We start from the raw sequence: 14,751 nt of genomic DNA on the forward strand, positions 1-14,751 counted from the left end.
TTGTAGCTTTGCGAGCAATACCCTGTCAGGGTCTACTTCTAACCCTGTTTCTGCTTCCTCAGATTCAAGGGAAAAATGGTTGGCCACTAGTCTTCGGAGTTCAGACTACCTAGCCTTGCCACGTACAGTGATCCCACACTGCTCAGCCATTTTTCTCAACTCCTCCATAGACAGTGTGCTTAATTTATCCAAAGTTACTTCACCCTGGCTTGGGGAACTACTAGTTTCAGTCGCAGACATATTTGTATTCTAGCACACACAACCACAAGAAAACCTGTATTGAAATCTTTTCTCTTTTTTGATTGGGATCAATTTGGCTTCCCACTTCCAATTTCTCCTCTGTCTGTGGGTCAAATCCAGGACACTAGCCCTCAAATTTCTGTTCCGACCAGGTGAGACGGGGTCTAGGGGTTCCCTCTCAACCTTTGCCTGGTTTAACCGTGATAGGGGTTAATTTTTTAAAACATGGTGTCTTAGCTCCCCCTCAGTGAATCCTTGTTCACCGCTTTCTAATTGTAAGGCAAATAAATCAATTAGACAGGTTTTCTTAGGTTTAAACAAGAAAGGTGGAAGTTTACTAATCTTATTAATTAATTCGGGTCATGGCTATGAATACGCGACATGACCATGCTGGCATGCATATACGATAAACACACACACAGATAGAGACAGAAAAAGTAGAAGAAATAAAGAGGAAAAGCTTGAGGCAATAGATGGGTTTCTATTTACTGTCCTTTGAGCTTGATGTTGAGTCTTTGGTTGCCGGTAAGTCTTGCTCTTTGTTGGGGCCCAGTGCATAACTTAACGTATTTCGATGTAGGAGTCTTTTCTCTCCTGAGGATGACGCGAGATCAGGAGAGAGGCTTTCTTGCTCCAGCTTCGGTTGCAAACTGCAGTCTGCCCAAAATGTCCTGTGAGCACAATTCAAAACTCCAATGTTGGCCAGCAGGTTAGTCATGTGACTAAACAAACTTCTGCATTTGTGAATTTCAAAGCTCCCGGTGGGTGGTGGTTTGGGGTGGTGTAGTGCTGTCTCCCACACCGACAAGATGTGGATCACTATTGCCCAGACTGATCTCTGTTACTTGAATCAGTGAGCAATTCTTTTGTCTCTCCAAGCACTGTCTCTTAGTATGCAAATATTCTTCCAGCCAAGTGTCTGGTAATCTCTTGTAAAATAAGTCATTTCTTCACTCCAGCAACTGTTTAAAATTAATGTTCATGATGAAATTAATATGCCTCATTCTCTGATTATTGTTTCTAAGAACTTACCCATGACTGATGTTAAACTGAAATCATTGTCCCCTCGATTTCAACCTTTCTGCCAATGGAAACAGTTTCTCTCTATTCTGCTAGACCCCTCATGACCCCTCATGATTTTTGAACACCCCTATCAAATCTCCTCTTAACCTCTTCTTCTCTGAGGAGAACAGCCCCAGCTTCATCAACCTATCCCTGTAACTGAAGTATATCATCCCCGGAATCATTCTCGTAAATCCTTTTTGCACTCTCTCCAATGCCTTCATAGCTTTCCTAAAGTATGATGCCCATAATTGGACACAATATTACAGTTGAGGCCGTACCAGTGTTTTAGGAAAGTTCACCATAACTTCTTTGCTTTTGTACTCTATGCATCTATATATAAAGCCCAGGATCCCATGTGCCTTATTAACCACTTTCTCAACCAAACCTGCCACCTTCAATGATTTGTGCACATATAAACCAGGTCCATCTGCTCCTGAACCCACTTTCAGTAAGGCCTTTGATACAGTTCCTCCGGAAAGGTTAGTACTGAAAACAAAAAGCAGTGGAAATCAGTGGAAGCATTTTAAAATGGTTCACTGATAGAACCCAGAGGGCTGCGATTCAGGAATTGTCATCAGCCTTGGATCATGTTGCTATTGGAATCCCATACGGGTCCTCATTTGTTGAACTTCTTCATAAGTGCTCTGGAGACGGAATTTCAATTTGCAGTGGAGAAATTTGCTGATGTTACAAAGCTAATGAAAGTGGTAGATTGCAAAGTTGAACACAAGTTACAAGAGGATTTGAATATACTTGAGAATTAGGGACAAAAATCCAGGAAGGTACTATGGAAAGAAAATAATGTGTTTGGAAAATGAAAATGATTCGGGAGTCCTGATTAACAATAAATTGAAGCTATCGCAACAATGCTCGATGGCATTAAGTAAAGCAGGTCAAATGTTGAGATTTATTCAAAGGTTGATATTGAGCCAAAATGGTGGGGTAATCCTGCCACTTTATAAATCATTGGAGGGGCTGCACTTAGAATATCACTTATTGGTCACCACAGTAAAAAGGATATCGTAGCTATTGAAAAGGTCCAGAAGAGGACAACCTGAATGGTTAAGAGAAGACAGAAATTGGACTATGATGAGCGATTATGTAAATTGCACACGTTCTCACTGGCAATGAGAAGGTTGAGTGGTGATATGATTTTCGGATTCGAAAACAGCTAGATAATATAGACCATGACAAACTGTATTGTTTTGTCCAGAACAGTAGATCAGAGGACACAAGCTGCAGTTGAAGGTAAGTAAATAAAAAATAATTTGTGGAAACACCGTTTCAGTGAGTGATTTGTAAATCTATCAACAGGGTCCCTAGGAAGACAATGGAAGCCAATAATTGATTCATTCAAATGCAAATTAAATACACTTCTTTTAGGAAACACTATATTGGGAAATAATTATACCTGAGTAATTTGAGACACAACTGTGTGTAACAACTACACAACTAAGTGTAAGTGTAGCATGCTTGGGAACAGCAGATGTCTTTGGACCTGTGGCTCTCAAAGCTTTTCACCAGTGGCAGGTTTTTCATCACCCTGTATCTGGGACTGTTGTTGACTACTTGATAGTAATAGATTGTCATGATTAGGGAGCAACTATTATTGTTGTATCATGGTAGCACCAGGATGGTACGAGGCAAACAATATTGACCTTGGCGTTTTTTTGTCTAGCAATTGTTATGTTCCTATGTATTAGCCTTCTTGTGGAACCTTGCCACCTCCACCTTCTCAACTGTCTATTTGCCTATTATCTAGAGATCTTCTTTATCTGGTGCAAAGTTAGAAAAAAAATTAACTTTACCTAATGGACAATATACCCTTTCCTGTGTTAACTTACATGATGTTATGCCAGTGAAAACATTATTGTATATTTCACAAATATGCCTTTGGCCATTCTCATATAAAGGGTAATTGCTGTTGAAAATCATATTTACCTAATTCAGTTATTAACATCACAGAAATTAAAGGAATTGTTTTCTGCTGTTAAAAGCCTGAAGTAAAACTTCTGAGGTTTAATTTTCTAAATTACCAGAACAAAATTGACAACTCAGTTTCATGCGACACCTCATTGCCCTATGAATTTTTTCTTTGTTCAGAAACTGATGTCAAGGTTTTCTGTGCTTGAGTCATTAGTGCTTCACAGCAAAAAAATGTGACAATTGCAAACTTTCTTCGTGTCATTGAGAAATTAAATAACAAAAAAAGGTGTGTGTATATATATAATCAGAATGTGTTTGATCAGGTTCTACACAAAAGAAGTTAAACCCTATAGTATTATAATGAATGTAGCTAAACAGATAGAAGAATTGTTGGGGGCAGCAAGTACAGATTAGTGGATGTATTTCATTGGCAGATGTGGATAATGGTGCCCTAGGGAACCCTTTTGGGGCCTCTTTTGTTTTCCATTCATACAAATGATTTGCACATAGCTATTAGTGGAGGTTTGTTGATACCAAATTTGTGTTCATGGAAAACTGTGAGGAAGAGTCCAGGAGGACATAGATAGGGTGGGAAGATAGATAGCAGATGTAGTTCAATGTGAAGTTGTGCATTACAGAAAGAAGAGCTGTAAAATACAGAATACATTAAATGGTAATATTGACTGAGTGGAGGAATGGAACAAGCCAAAAGTGCAGATACATACATTTTAAACTTGAGAATGCAAGTTAAAAGGCCATAAAAGGCAAATATATTCTGGGTTTCATAGAAGGGGCATTGAATATGGAAGCAAGAAAGTGGTTTTGAATTTGGATAAGACTTTGCACTGGGCATAGTTGAAGTATTGTGTGTAATTCTGGACACCCCAGTAAAGAAAGAAAATTGGAGTCATGGTGAGGGTATAGTGAAGATTCACTAGAATAGTACCAAGATAGTTATAGTTACGAAGAAATGCTCAAAAATTGGAGGGTGGTTCACAAACAGTGAAAGATAAATGAAGAATCTTTTGAAGGTTTTCAAAATTCTGAAAGGTTTTGCAAGTTAATAACAGCAATAACTTATATTTATATAGCACCTTTAACATAATAAAATGTCCCAAGGCGCTTCACAGGAACATTATAAAACAAAATATGACACCGAGCCACATCAGGAGATATTAGGTTAGAATATTGTTTCCACTGTTTGTCACATTAGTAACAGTGACAGGATTATGACAAAAAGAATACAGGGGAAAGTTAGGAACATTAGGGATGTGTTATAATTTCTATGAACCTTAGGTTTTTAATTATTTCATTGGAGTAGATATATTACAACTAACCCTTATTCTCCAGGTGCATTTTTTGGGTGATGAAATGCTAGTTGTAAAATTGGCAACTGTCTGAAAATGCTCCTAGATACCTGTTCTGAAACTGTCCTTTTTCTAAACCAGCCACCAGCAAATTTCAAAGGTCTCTGGACTTTGTTTCAATCAATTGTTGTCAAAGTGAAAATAATCCATGCAATTACTCTTACAAACGTTTTTAAAACTCTAGTGAAACTGAAATACCAACTCTTGAGAGGTTATGAGTGTAAAGGTTTATTTTTCCTCTGGTAGCTTATGTTTATGATCAACCACAGCTATTGACTGCTTATGACCCGGACAGACTTTTTTGAGCAAAAGCTCCTTGTTACATGCAATTGGTTTTAATTGAGCAGAAAAGTGACCACTCTGAGAACATAAAATCCAGATGTAGCTTCTCCACATGTCTAGTAGTGGGGCGCAAGAGACTCTAAAAATAGATGCAGGTTTTTCAGAACTGGGCTGCATATGAAGTTGTAAACTGGATAGCATGCTTCAATTCTTAGTGAACCCTTCTCATGTTAATTTGCAAACTGCTGCTCTTACTGCTGATCTTTCATTTGCCTTCATTTTAACAATGTTAAGTGTTTGCGTTTAATGCCACATACTTATGATACCAGTGTATTTGTAATGTCTAAATATTTGGAGATACCCCCAAGTAGCATAAATGGATTTATCGCCAATTGCATTCTATACACATGAGGCTGTTGATGAACACAAAAACCGGTGAATAATAGATACAATAGAATAAATACGTTAATGGTAATACATGCAAGTAGGTAGATATGTTATAAAAGATAAATGTGGATTAGCTTGTTAAAATAATAATGATAGTTGGTTTAGTAATAGGTTTCTATAAGGTGGAAAGCCCAATACTAATCACGTTTATGGCTTTCCATGTGATTAATTGTTTTCTTCCCGTGTATTTCCCATTCCAATAATAATCAGCATTGCATAATTTACTTTTGGAATAATCGCGCTGTGGAAAGCAGAGGCGGTCTTCTGGATATGGGAGAGTGATTTTAATGGTTGTGGATCCTTTAAATGAAGCGAGGTCTGAGCGTATGTATGTGAATCCTTCAGAGAGAGAGAGCCCCATGCGTTTGGATTAGGATGCACACGTATGAGCCATGTGGCAACAACATCCACTCCTAAATGCCTGACTCTCCTATTGAAATGAACAAAAAAGATTGCTGATCTCGGAAAATAGGGTGAATTATTCGTACAAGAAGTAAGTACCAGCCGCCTCCGTGGAAATCACTTCAATTTGTTAAATGCTTTTTAAAAGCGTCCGTTGCTATTGTCATTCTGGAATTAATGCTGAGCAAGGTTTTGCAGAGATTCATATTTTATTAGGTTATACTTACATCGGCTTTACAGAAAACCTATTACCTAGATGTGAAATATATTTTTCAGAATATGGTTTTGCCCATAGTTGTGTGTTCTGTAAATGCTAACAACCTTGTAAATGAACACTATCAGACAGAGGGTCGGAGAATCAGCTCTCAGCGTAATCAGAATTCCTGGGAAGATGCATATTTTCACAAATTTCTTATAAAATGTACAGCACCTTGCGTTTTGCCAACTGTATAATTAATTACAATTTAGTGAGCACATTGAACCACGGTTTATTTTCAAGCATTTTAATTCAATTTTTTTTTACCAGGACAGGAACTTGAAAAGTCTTGCGTGTGATCTACCTTGTGAAGGATAAATACCAAAAATAGGCTTATTTTTTAAACCACTCCTTAAACAATTGTTGAGACAAAAGTGCATCGATGTTGATAATGTATGACTCCATACATGTATCCTGATCTGTTCAATACGTTTCAAGCTCATTTATTTACACCATCAAATACGAATTGTGATATTTGTCCTTTATCGTATTGCAAATATTTTGTACATATTTAAAACTTACCATCCATGAGGTAAATTGACTTTATTGCCTGGAAAATAGTGAAACAGTCAATCCCTTTTCATTCGGTTGACAGTAAAAAGAATTGTATGCATTTATATCTTTGTTTCTGGCCAGTGGCAGCGCCTGACCTGCTAGACCCCAAAGCAGCAACTCAGAATGCTAAACCACGGCTGTCCTTCTCTGCAAAACCGACTGTTTTAACTCCAAGAGATGACAGCGACCTGAACCCAACTGTTATGAAATGGAAGACTGCCTCGGCTAATTTCCTGGTGGTGGTGCTTTATTTGATAATCGGCGCCACTGTGTTTCAAGCCTTGGAACAGCCTGCAGAAAGCTCTCAGAAGACTGCAATTACCATTCAGAAACTGGAGTTTCTAGAAAAACACATGTGTGTCAATTCCTTGGAACTAGAACTATTGATTCAGGTAAAAAAAAAGGCGCTTTACCAGTTAATTACACACTTTAACTTAATTAATGATTTGCATGATAAGTTATGTAATGTGGCGCTGTGCATAAACAAAACTTGCAATAATTGCATGAATAATGATTGAGCAATTGAGGTCTTGAATGTTGGTATAAACTTTGCATCCCATTGTTTCCTATTGTGCACTTTGTTTAATGCCATTCCAGCAACAACCTGCATTTATATGGCGCCTTTAATGCAGTAAGATGCTCCAAGGCGCTTCACAGGAGCATTTTCAAACAAAATATGACACCAAGCCACATAAGGCGATATTCGGACAGGTGAGCCTGCATACCGTCCCTGCCCTACTGAATGCTCAGGTGCCCCTTTTTCACGTAGGAGTTTGGAGAACATATTGCAGGCATCCAGACAGTTAAATTAATTCCAGGCCTGATTAAAAAGTGCTCAGGAAATCCATGGCACCTTCTGAATAGGTTTTAAGGAGCATCTTAAAAGGAGGAGAGTGAGGTAATGAGGCGGAGAGGCACAGCGAGATAAAGAGACAGACAGACATAGCAAGGTAATTCCATGAGCTTAGGTCGCAGGCAGTGAAAGGCATGGCCACCAATGGTGTAGCCATTAAAAATCAGGGATGCCCAAGAGACCAGAATTAGAGCAGCAGAGACTTCTCTGAAGGTCATAGGGCTGGAGGAGGTTACAAAGAGAGGGAGAGGCAAGGCTATGGAGGGATTTGAAGACATGGATATGATGCTGAAGTGGAGCTAATGCAGGTCAGCGAAGACAGGGGTGATGGGTGAAAGGAACCTAGTGCGAGATAGGATCCAGTATGCAGAGTTTTGGATGAGTTCAAGTTTATGGAGGGTGGAAGATGGGAGACTGGCCAGGACAGCAGTAGAATTCTCAAGTCTCGAGGTAACAGACGTGGGTGAGGGTTTTAGCAGCAGATGAATTGAGGCAGCCATGGAGACGGGCGATGTTACAGAGGCAGAAGTAGGTGGTTTTGGTGATGGTACAGATATGGGGTGGGAAACTCACCTCGGGGTCAAATAGAACTGCAAAGTTATGCATGGTCTGGTTCAGCCTCAGGCAGTGACCAGGCAGAGGGAGAGAAAATGGAGTTTGTGGTGGGGACCGAAGGCAATCGACTTTGATACCACACAATGTTTGGTAAACTGTGAGAATTACGAACACATTTGTGCACCTCTGATTGTAAACTGCATTGAAATTGTTATGCTAGAATTACTACAAAGTAGCTTTGTAATGACAGTGACGGTACAGTATAACTCTGAGTCAGACCACAATCCAACTTCAGAGAGAAGTGGTGTGAGGCCCCATTCCCCCACCATTCTTATGCTCCTTACGTTTAACACTCCATACTATATAATTCTAAAGCAGTGCTAAACCAGATTTAAGAAAAGTATTCAGAGTGTCCCATGGATTTCCTGAGCACTTTTTAATCAGGCCTGGAATTAATTTAACTGCGTGGATGTCCGCAATATGTTCTCCAAACTCCCACATGCGAAATGGGCACTTAAGTATTCAGTATGGCAGGGAGGGCCATTAAAAGCCAGAAGTGTGCTGCCCAGCATATTTGTTTGGGCTGATCCTTAGGTGGCCAAGGAGCTTGCCAGAACTATTTAAACTGATAAAATATTCAATTAAGGCCCTATGCTTGTGGCAGGACCCTTTTCTGATATTTGCCTGCCCCAATGCCAGATTCACCATGTGATAAACTCATGATGCTAACAGGGAGGAAGGACCCTGCAGCAAAGCTATTTAATAGGCTCATCCACTACTTGCAAGTTAGTTGCTGTATAGGAAATCAGGAACTTCCTCTCAGGTTTCCCTCTGCCCTGGTCCTGAACTTGCATCTTCCTCTCGTTTTTCACCTATCTTCCCTCATGCCCTCTTCAAGCTCATCGTGTTTTACAGAGCCACATCTTACTCCCTCGACACTATTCCCAACAAACTGCTGACTAACTAGCTTCCCTTCCTGACGCCCAAGTTTGTTGATATTGTTAATGGTTCCCTCTCCTCAGGGACTTTCCACTTCCCCTTCAAATCTACCCCTCCTCAAAAAAGTAAATCTTGAACTCTCCATCCTTGCAAACTTTTGCCCCAGCTCCAACCTCCCTTTCCTCTCCAAAGTCCTTGAATGCGCTATTGCCTTTCAAATCCATGCCCAGCATTCTCTTAGCTCCATGTTTGAACCCCTCTAATCCGGTTTCTGCCCATGCCACAGCACTGAAATGGTCTTTATCAAAATCACAAATGAAATCTTATGTGACTGTGACCATGGTAAACTATCCCTTCCATTTAAATACTGGAAGGCCCAAAGCCATTGTCTTCAGCCCCTGCCACAAATTCTGTTCTGTAGCTACCAACTCCATCCCTCTGCCTGATCATTGTCTGAGGCCGAACCACACCATTCACAACCTTGGAGTCCTATTTGATACTGAGCTGATGACCTCGTATCCTTTCCATACAAAGACTGTCTACTTGCACCTCTGCAACGTTGTCCATCTCTGTCCCTGCCTCTGCTCATCTGCTGTTGAAACTCTCATCCAAGCCTTTGTTACCTCTGGACTCGACTATTCCAATGATCTCCCACCTTGCATCGTCTGTAAACTATGGTCGTCCAAAACTCTGCCTGCGTCCTAACTCACTCCAAGTCCAATTCACCCATCAATCCAGTACTGGCAGACTTATTTTGACTCTCAGGATATGCTTTGATTAAAATTCTCATCCTTGTTTTCAAATCCCTTGCGGCCTTGCCCCATTCTTCTCTGTAACCTCCTCCTGCCCTACAAGCCTCTGAGATATCAATGCTCCTAAAATTCTGGCCTCTTGTGCATCTCTGATTTTAATCACTCCACCATTGCAGCCTGGGCCCTAAGCTTGGAATTCATTCCCTAAGTTTCTCCATGTCTACCTCGTTTCCCTCCTTTAAGACATTCCTTAAAACTTACCTCTTTGGCCAAGCTTTTGGTCACTTGTCCTAAAATCTCCGTATGTCTCTCTGTGTCAAAGTTTGTTTGATAACACTCCAGTGAAATACCTTTGGATATTTTACTATGTTAAATGTGGTGTTTAAAAGCAAGTTGTTGTGGATGGCTTGTCACTTTAGGCTGCTCATAGGGCCTGTTTTCTGACTGTGAAACTGACAGCTGAGAAGGAAATGTTGCTGGTGCTGCACTGTTTTTGGCTGTTTTCAAAACAGTTATACTGCAGTAACGGATGGTAGATCTGCCTTTGGGGCTGGAGGAGGGAGGGAAGTAGCAAGGAAACCAGGAAGGATCAGGAGTTGCTCACAGAAGAGGTAGGAGGAAGGCGCTGTGCAGAAAGCCATATGAACAGTAGATCGTCAGAGAGCATTTCAACATGAACTTTTCAGAGGAGCAATATCTTAGGTGCCTTCACTTCAAATCAAGCTGTTACTGAGCAATGTCACTTGCCGCAGCCATGGGCCTAGTCAGCATTGCCTGTGGATGTCAAGGTCATATGGCTCCCAACATTTATGCCACAGACTCCTTTCAGGCTGCAGCACATGACATCATTGATATCTCCCACTTTGCAGTCCACCACTGTATCTGACAGGCCACCAAGGCTCTCTACAGGAGGAGGAATACCTACATCGTATTCTCCATGGACAGAGCAAAGCAGAACAAGGGAGAACGAGGTTTTGCATGCACGGATTCTCCAGGATCCAGTCTGTGACCTTGCGTAACTCCAGCACGAACCTCGATTCTTTGCCAATAGAAAGGGATCCACTCCTTCAACATCCAGCTGGTTTGTGACCACAGGCAGCACATCATGCAGGTCTGTACCTGGTATCCTGTCATGATTCATTTATCTGCCACCAGTCCTCTGCTCCATCTTTGCTTCAGCCAGGCTGCCAGGTCAGAGGCTGACTACTGGGTAACAAGGGCTCTCCCCTTCAGACATGGCTCATGACTCTTGACAGGAACCTGAGTAGAGCTGGCTTACATACTGCCACCAAAAACATAATTCAACGGACAATTGGATGCTCATGCAATACTTCCGCTGCCTAGACCATTTGGAAGGAGCTTTGCAGTACAGCCCCAAGTGGATATCCAAGCTTGACATAGTCTTCTGCATGCTCCATGACTTTTCCATCATGAAGGATCAGCCCTTTGCACCATCTGGGCAGCAAGAGATTCAGCAAAAGGAGCAGAGGGAGGAGGAACAGGAGAAGCATAAAGGGGAGAAAGAGCAGGACAAGCACTGGCTATCAGTGCCCCTATATGCCTGAGCTCTTAGAGAGCAGCTCATTGAAAAACACTTCATGTGAACCATTGCTGTTTTCAATACACCAAGAGCTACACAATTATTTTCAGCACTTACCTGTTTTTCAACATCCATTGCCTTCCTTGCCTTATCAGTCTTGCACTCACTTCAATACAAATATAAACATCTACACAAAACACAGAGCAAAAAACAAGTTTATTAAAGAACTCCATTCCATTGGTATCCAAAAGTTAACAGAAATAGTTATGAATCACTCTTGTGCAAGCCATTAGTGTCTGTCTTTTTTTGTTCATTTGCCTGTCCTAATACTCCTACAAGGTATTTCTCCAATGGCAACAGTTTGGAAAGTGGAAAGCTTCCATTAAGAACCCTTCAGGTGACTGTGGCATAGAACCACAAGCAGCTCTAGGTCTGGCTGCAGAATGCTGTGACTCCTTGTACACGCTTGCTGGGAGAAATTCCAGTGTAATTAATGCTTCCTATACCCATCATACTTCTTTGGTAGCTGTTTTTTGGGCAAAACACAATTTTTAAGCCAGAAACATTAACTGCTGGGTGAGTTATTTCTCTTGAGCAGAAGGACAGCAGTTTCAGCCAGGCAGTGTAAATGGGTACTACCTAGCTAGAAACAGTACTGCAGCAACAACTGGTAGCTCCAGGGTAAATGGTGTATACCATTATTTAGCTGTTGAATTGGGACTATTTTCTGACTTACTTTTCTGTCATCTATTACAACCAGCTAAGTAGTCATAATGCTTCCTTGATTTGCCAGTGCAGCAATGAATAGGGATTGTTATTTTTATATCATTATAATTACGGAAAGGAAACACCTATTTAAGTTGAATATTGTAATAGAATAAAATATAGATTAGTACAGTGCTGAAGCAGGTCATTTAGCCCGTCAAGTCTGCACCAGCTCCTTTGAAGAGCAATCCAGGTAGTCCCACTCCCCTGCTCCTTCCCCATATCTTGCGTTCTTTTGTTATCCAATTCCTTAATGAAGGCTACAATTGAATTTGTATCCAGAGTAGTAGATGGAGTAAATTAAAATGCAAATTTATGCAGCTCTGTTCCATCGCTTGTGAGATCAGTACTGTGCTACGAAGCAGTAAATATGGCAGATTTACAGGGGCAGGAGCACATTTATGACCTACCTGTAGAAATGAAGTTGAGAGTTTAGGTTTTGATTTCCTTTCCATGGCCAGTGATAAATCTGTACATGGCTTTTTATTTTGTATTTGTGTCAAGTCGTAGAAATGAACGTTCATTGAAATGCCACAATGCATTGGTGAGTCAAATGTTGTATTTGAGGTTATGGAAACAACACATTGCATTTATTTCGAGCCATTTACATAGTAAAAAGCCAGAAGATAACTTCACCAGAATGTAAATCAGACAAATAAATTGACACCGAGTCAAGGGAGACATTATTATGTGACCAAAAGCTTGGTCAAAGAGGTAGATGTTAGGAAGTTTGTAAAGGTGAAAAAAGAGGTGGAGTGGTTTAGAGAAGGAATTACAAAGCTTAGGGCCCAGGGCAGGACAAAGGCATTCAGAGATCCACTTGAGGGCAGATTTGGTGGAATGTGAAATTCTCGAAGGATTGTAGGGCTGGAAGAGATTACGGAGATAGGGAAGGACCAGATAGGGATTTGACCACAAGGGTGAAAATTTTAAATTTGAGGCATTATTGGACTGGCAGTCAATGTACGTCAGTGAGTACAGGTGTAATGGGTAAACAGGACTTTGTGCATCTTAGGATATGGGCAGCAGAGACAATCTTGTAAATTTCCATTTAACGAAAGTTCAAGATGATGGCGAGTTACTTCTGAAGAGAATTACAGAATCATAGAATGATCCAACACAAAAGGAAACCATTTGGTCCATCATGTCTGTGCCAGCTCTTTGAAGGAGCTATTCAATTAGTCCCAGTCCCCTACTCTTTTCCTCAGAGCCTGGCACATTTTTCCACTTCAATTCCCTTTTGGTTCTTTTGCCAATTACCTTAAATCTGCGTCCTCTAGTTACCGACCCTTCTGTCACTGGCGACAGTTTCTCCTTATTCATCTTATTATAGCCCTTCATGACTTTGAACAGCTCTATCAAATCTCCTAAGTAAGACATGTATGTTTATATATGTGGCCTAGTTAAACTTAGTCATATTGGGCTGGATTTTGTGCCGGAGGTGGGGCTCCCTGCATCAGGCTGAAAAGGTGGGGGGAATCCCGCCTCTGCCTTTTCATGCCCCCCCTCCCCACCCCCCCAGAGTGATCCTCCAAATCAAAGTTTTAGGAGGCGGGATCCTTGTCCCTTTGGGATCCCACCTATAAGAGCTCCTGACCAATCAGAGGGCCAGCAGCTCAGCAGTGTTGGCAGCACCACCAGGAGTGGTGGCCACTGCCAGTACTGCAGAGGCCTGAGACCCAGGCCCCGTGGTGGAACACCAGAACAGAGGTAGGTGAGGCAGGGTCACCGGGACCAGTCAGGAAAGCCCCAGTGAGGCGTGGTCATGCAGTCCAGTGGGGAGGAGGGGGTCCCGGGAGGTAAAGTTGTCTCCAGTGGGGGATCCTCTGTGGGCCACAAATTACCCATGAAGGAAGGAACCATCCCCCTCCCCCCCCCCCACACCCCACAAGCCTGCAGGGAGGGCATCTAATTTTACAAGGTGTCTTCCCCGTCTGTGGAGGCCCCTCCCCCACTGCTGGTAAGATCCCAGTGGTGGCAGGAAGAGGCCCTTAATTGGCCATTTAGGGCCTCAATTGGCCTCTGGACGGGAAGGCCGTCATTGGCCTAGTCCGCTCCCTGGAAGATTGCTGGGCGACGGAAGGCGACAGGCCCTCCACCCCGCTACCCGTTGCGATAGCCCATGTCCCCCCGCCTCTGACCCCGCCTCAGGAGGCGTCATAAAATACTGACCATTGACATTGAAATTGAATTAAAAACTAAAGATATGAATAATTAACAGCGTAATTTTTTTTACAAGTAAAACCTAATTAATTTATGAATTTAATGTTTGAGTTATTTATTGCAACAAATAGCATTCATTATCTCTCAATTTTTGTTGAGAAATCTGTGACATCTATCAATATTTGAACCATATACCCCATCATAAATCTCACAAAGAAACTCATGGCACATTAATACTTTTACTGTTAAGTCATTTAAAATTTTTTTTGTTGAACATTGCCTTAAGACTCGCTAAACTGCTGTAGAACTATAGGCCATTAGCTGAATATATTTTGACATGTGACAAGTATAGAATCTACAGTCTCGAAGTGTTGGAGCTCTCAATAGTGGATAAGTTTATGAATCACCACTGTACTGATAATCTGTATGGCCCTTTTCATATTCTAACTGTTCAATAAAATCAATAAAATGTTAGTCTTTCCACAGATGTGAAACAAGTTCCCAGATGTGTATCTTTTACACATATAATTATGTATTGGCCTCTGTTTATACCATATATGTGTATGGGAACGATAAAGTTATTTGTCATCAATAGTGAGAACTAGGATTAATTTTGGACAACTCTTTTAGTTCACTGAGGCTAT

At 41.3% G+C, this 14,751-nt stretch overlaps 1 protein-coding gene across 3 annotated transcripts in view; it reads left to right on the forward strand.

Moving 5' to 3' along the window:
• The first annotated feature begins 6,620 nt into the window (after nt 1–6,620).
• Nucleotides 6,621–14,751, forward strand: part of LOC137376120 (potassium channel subfamily K member 2-like) — a 189,686-nt gene continuing 181,555 nt past the window's right edge. For 2 of the 3 annotated variants that reach the window (XM_068044131.1, XM_068044132.1), the window contains exon 1: nt 6,627–6,932. In XM_068044131.1, coding sequence (XP_067900232.1) covers nt 6,744–6,932 — 189 coding nt within the window. In that variant the 5' untranslated portion in view covers nt 6,627–6,743. Of the gene's footprint in view, nt 6,933–14,751 lie in introns of all 3 variants that reach the window. The other variant, XM_068044130.1, reaches the window with a different exon arrangement.

The sequence above is a fragment of the Heterodontus francisci genome, chromosome 13, assembly GCF_036365525.1.
Source record: "Heterodontus francisci isolate sHetFra1 chromosome 13, sHetFra1.hap1, whole genome shotgun sequence".
In the NCBI taxonomy this organism is placed as follows: Eukaryota; Metazoa; Chordata; class Chondrichthyes; order Heterodontiformes; family Heterodontidae; genus Heterodontus; species Heterodontus francisci.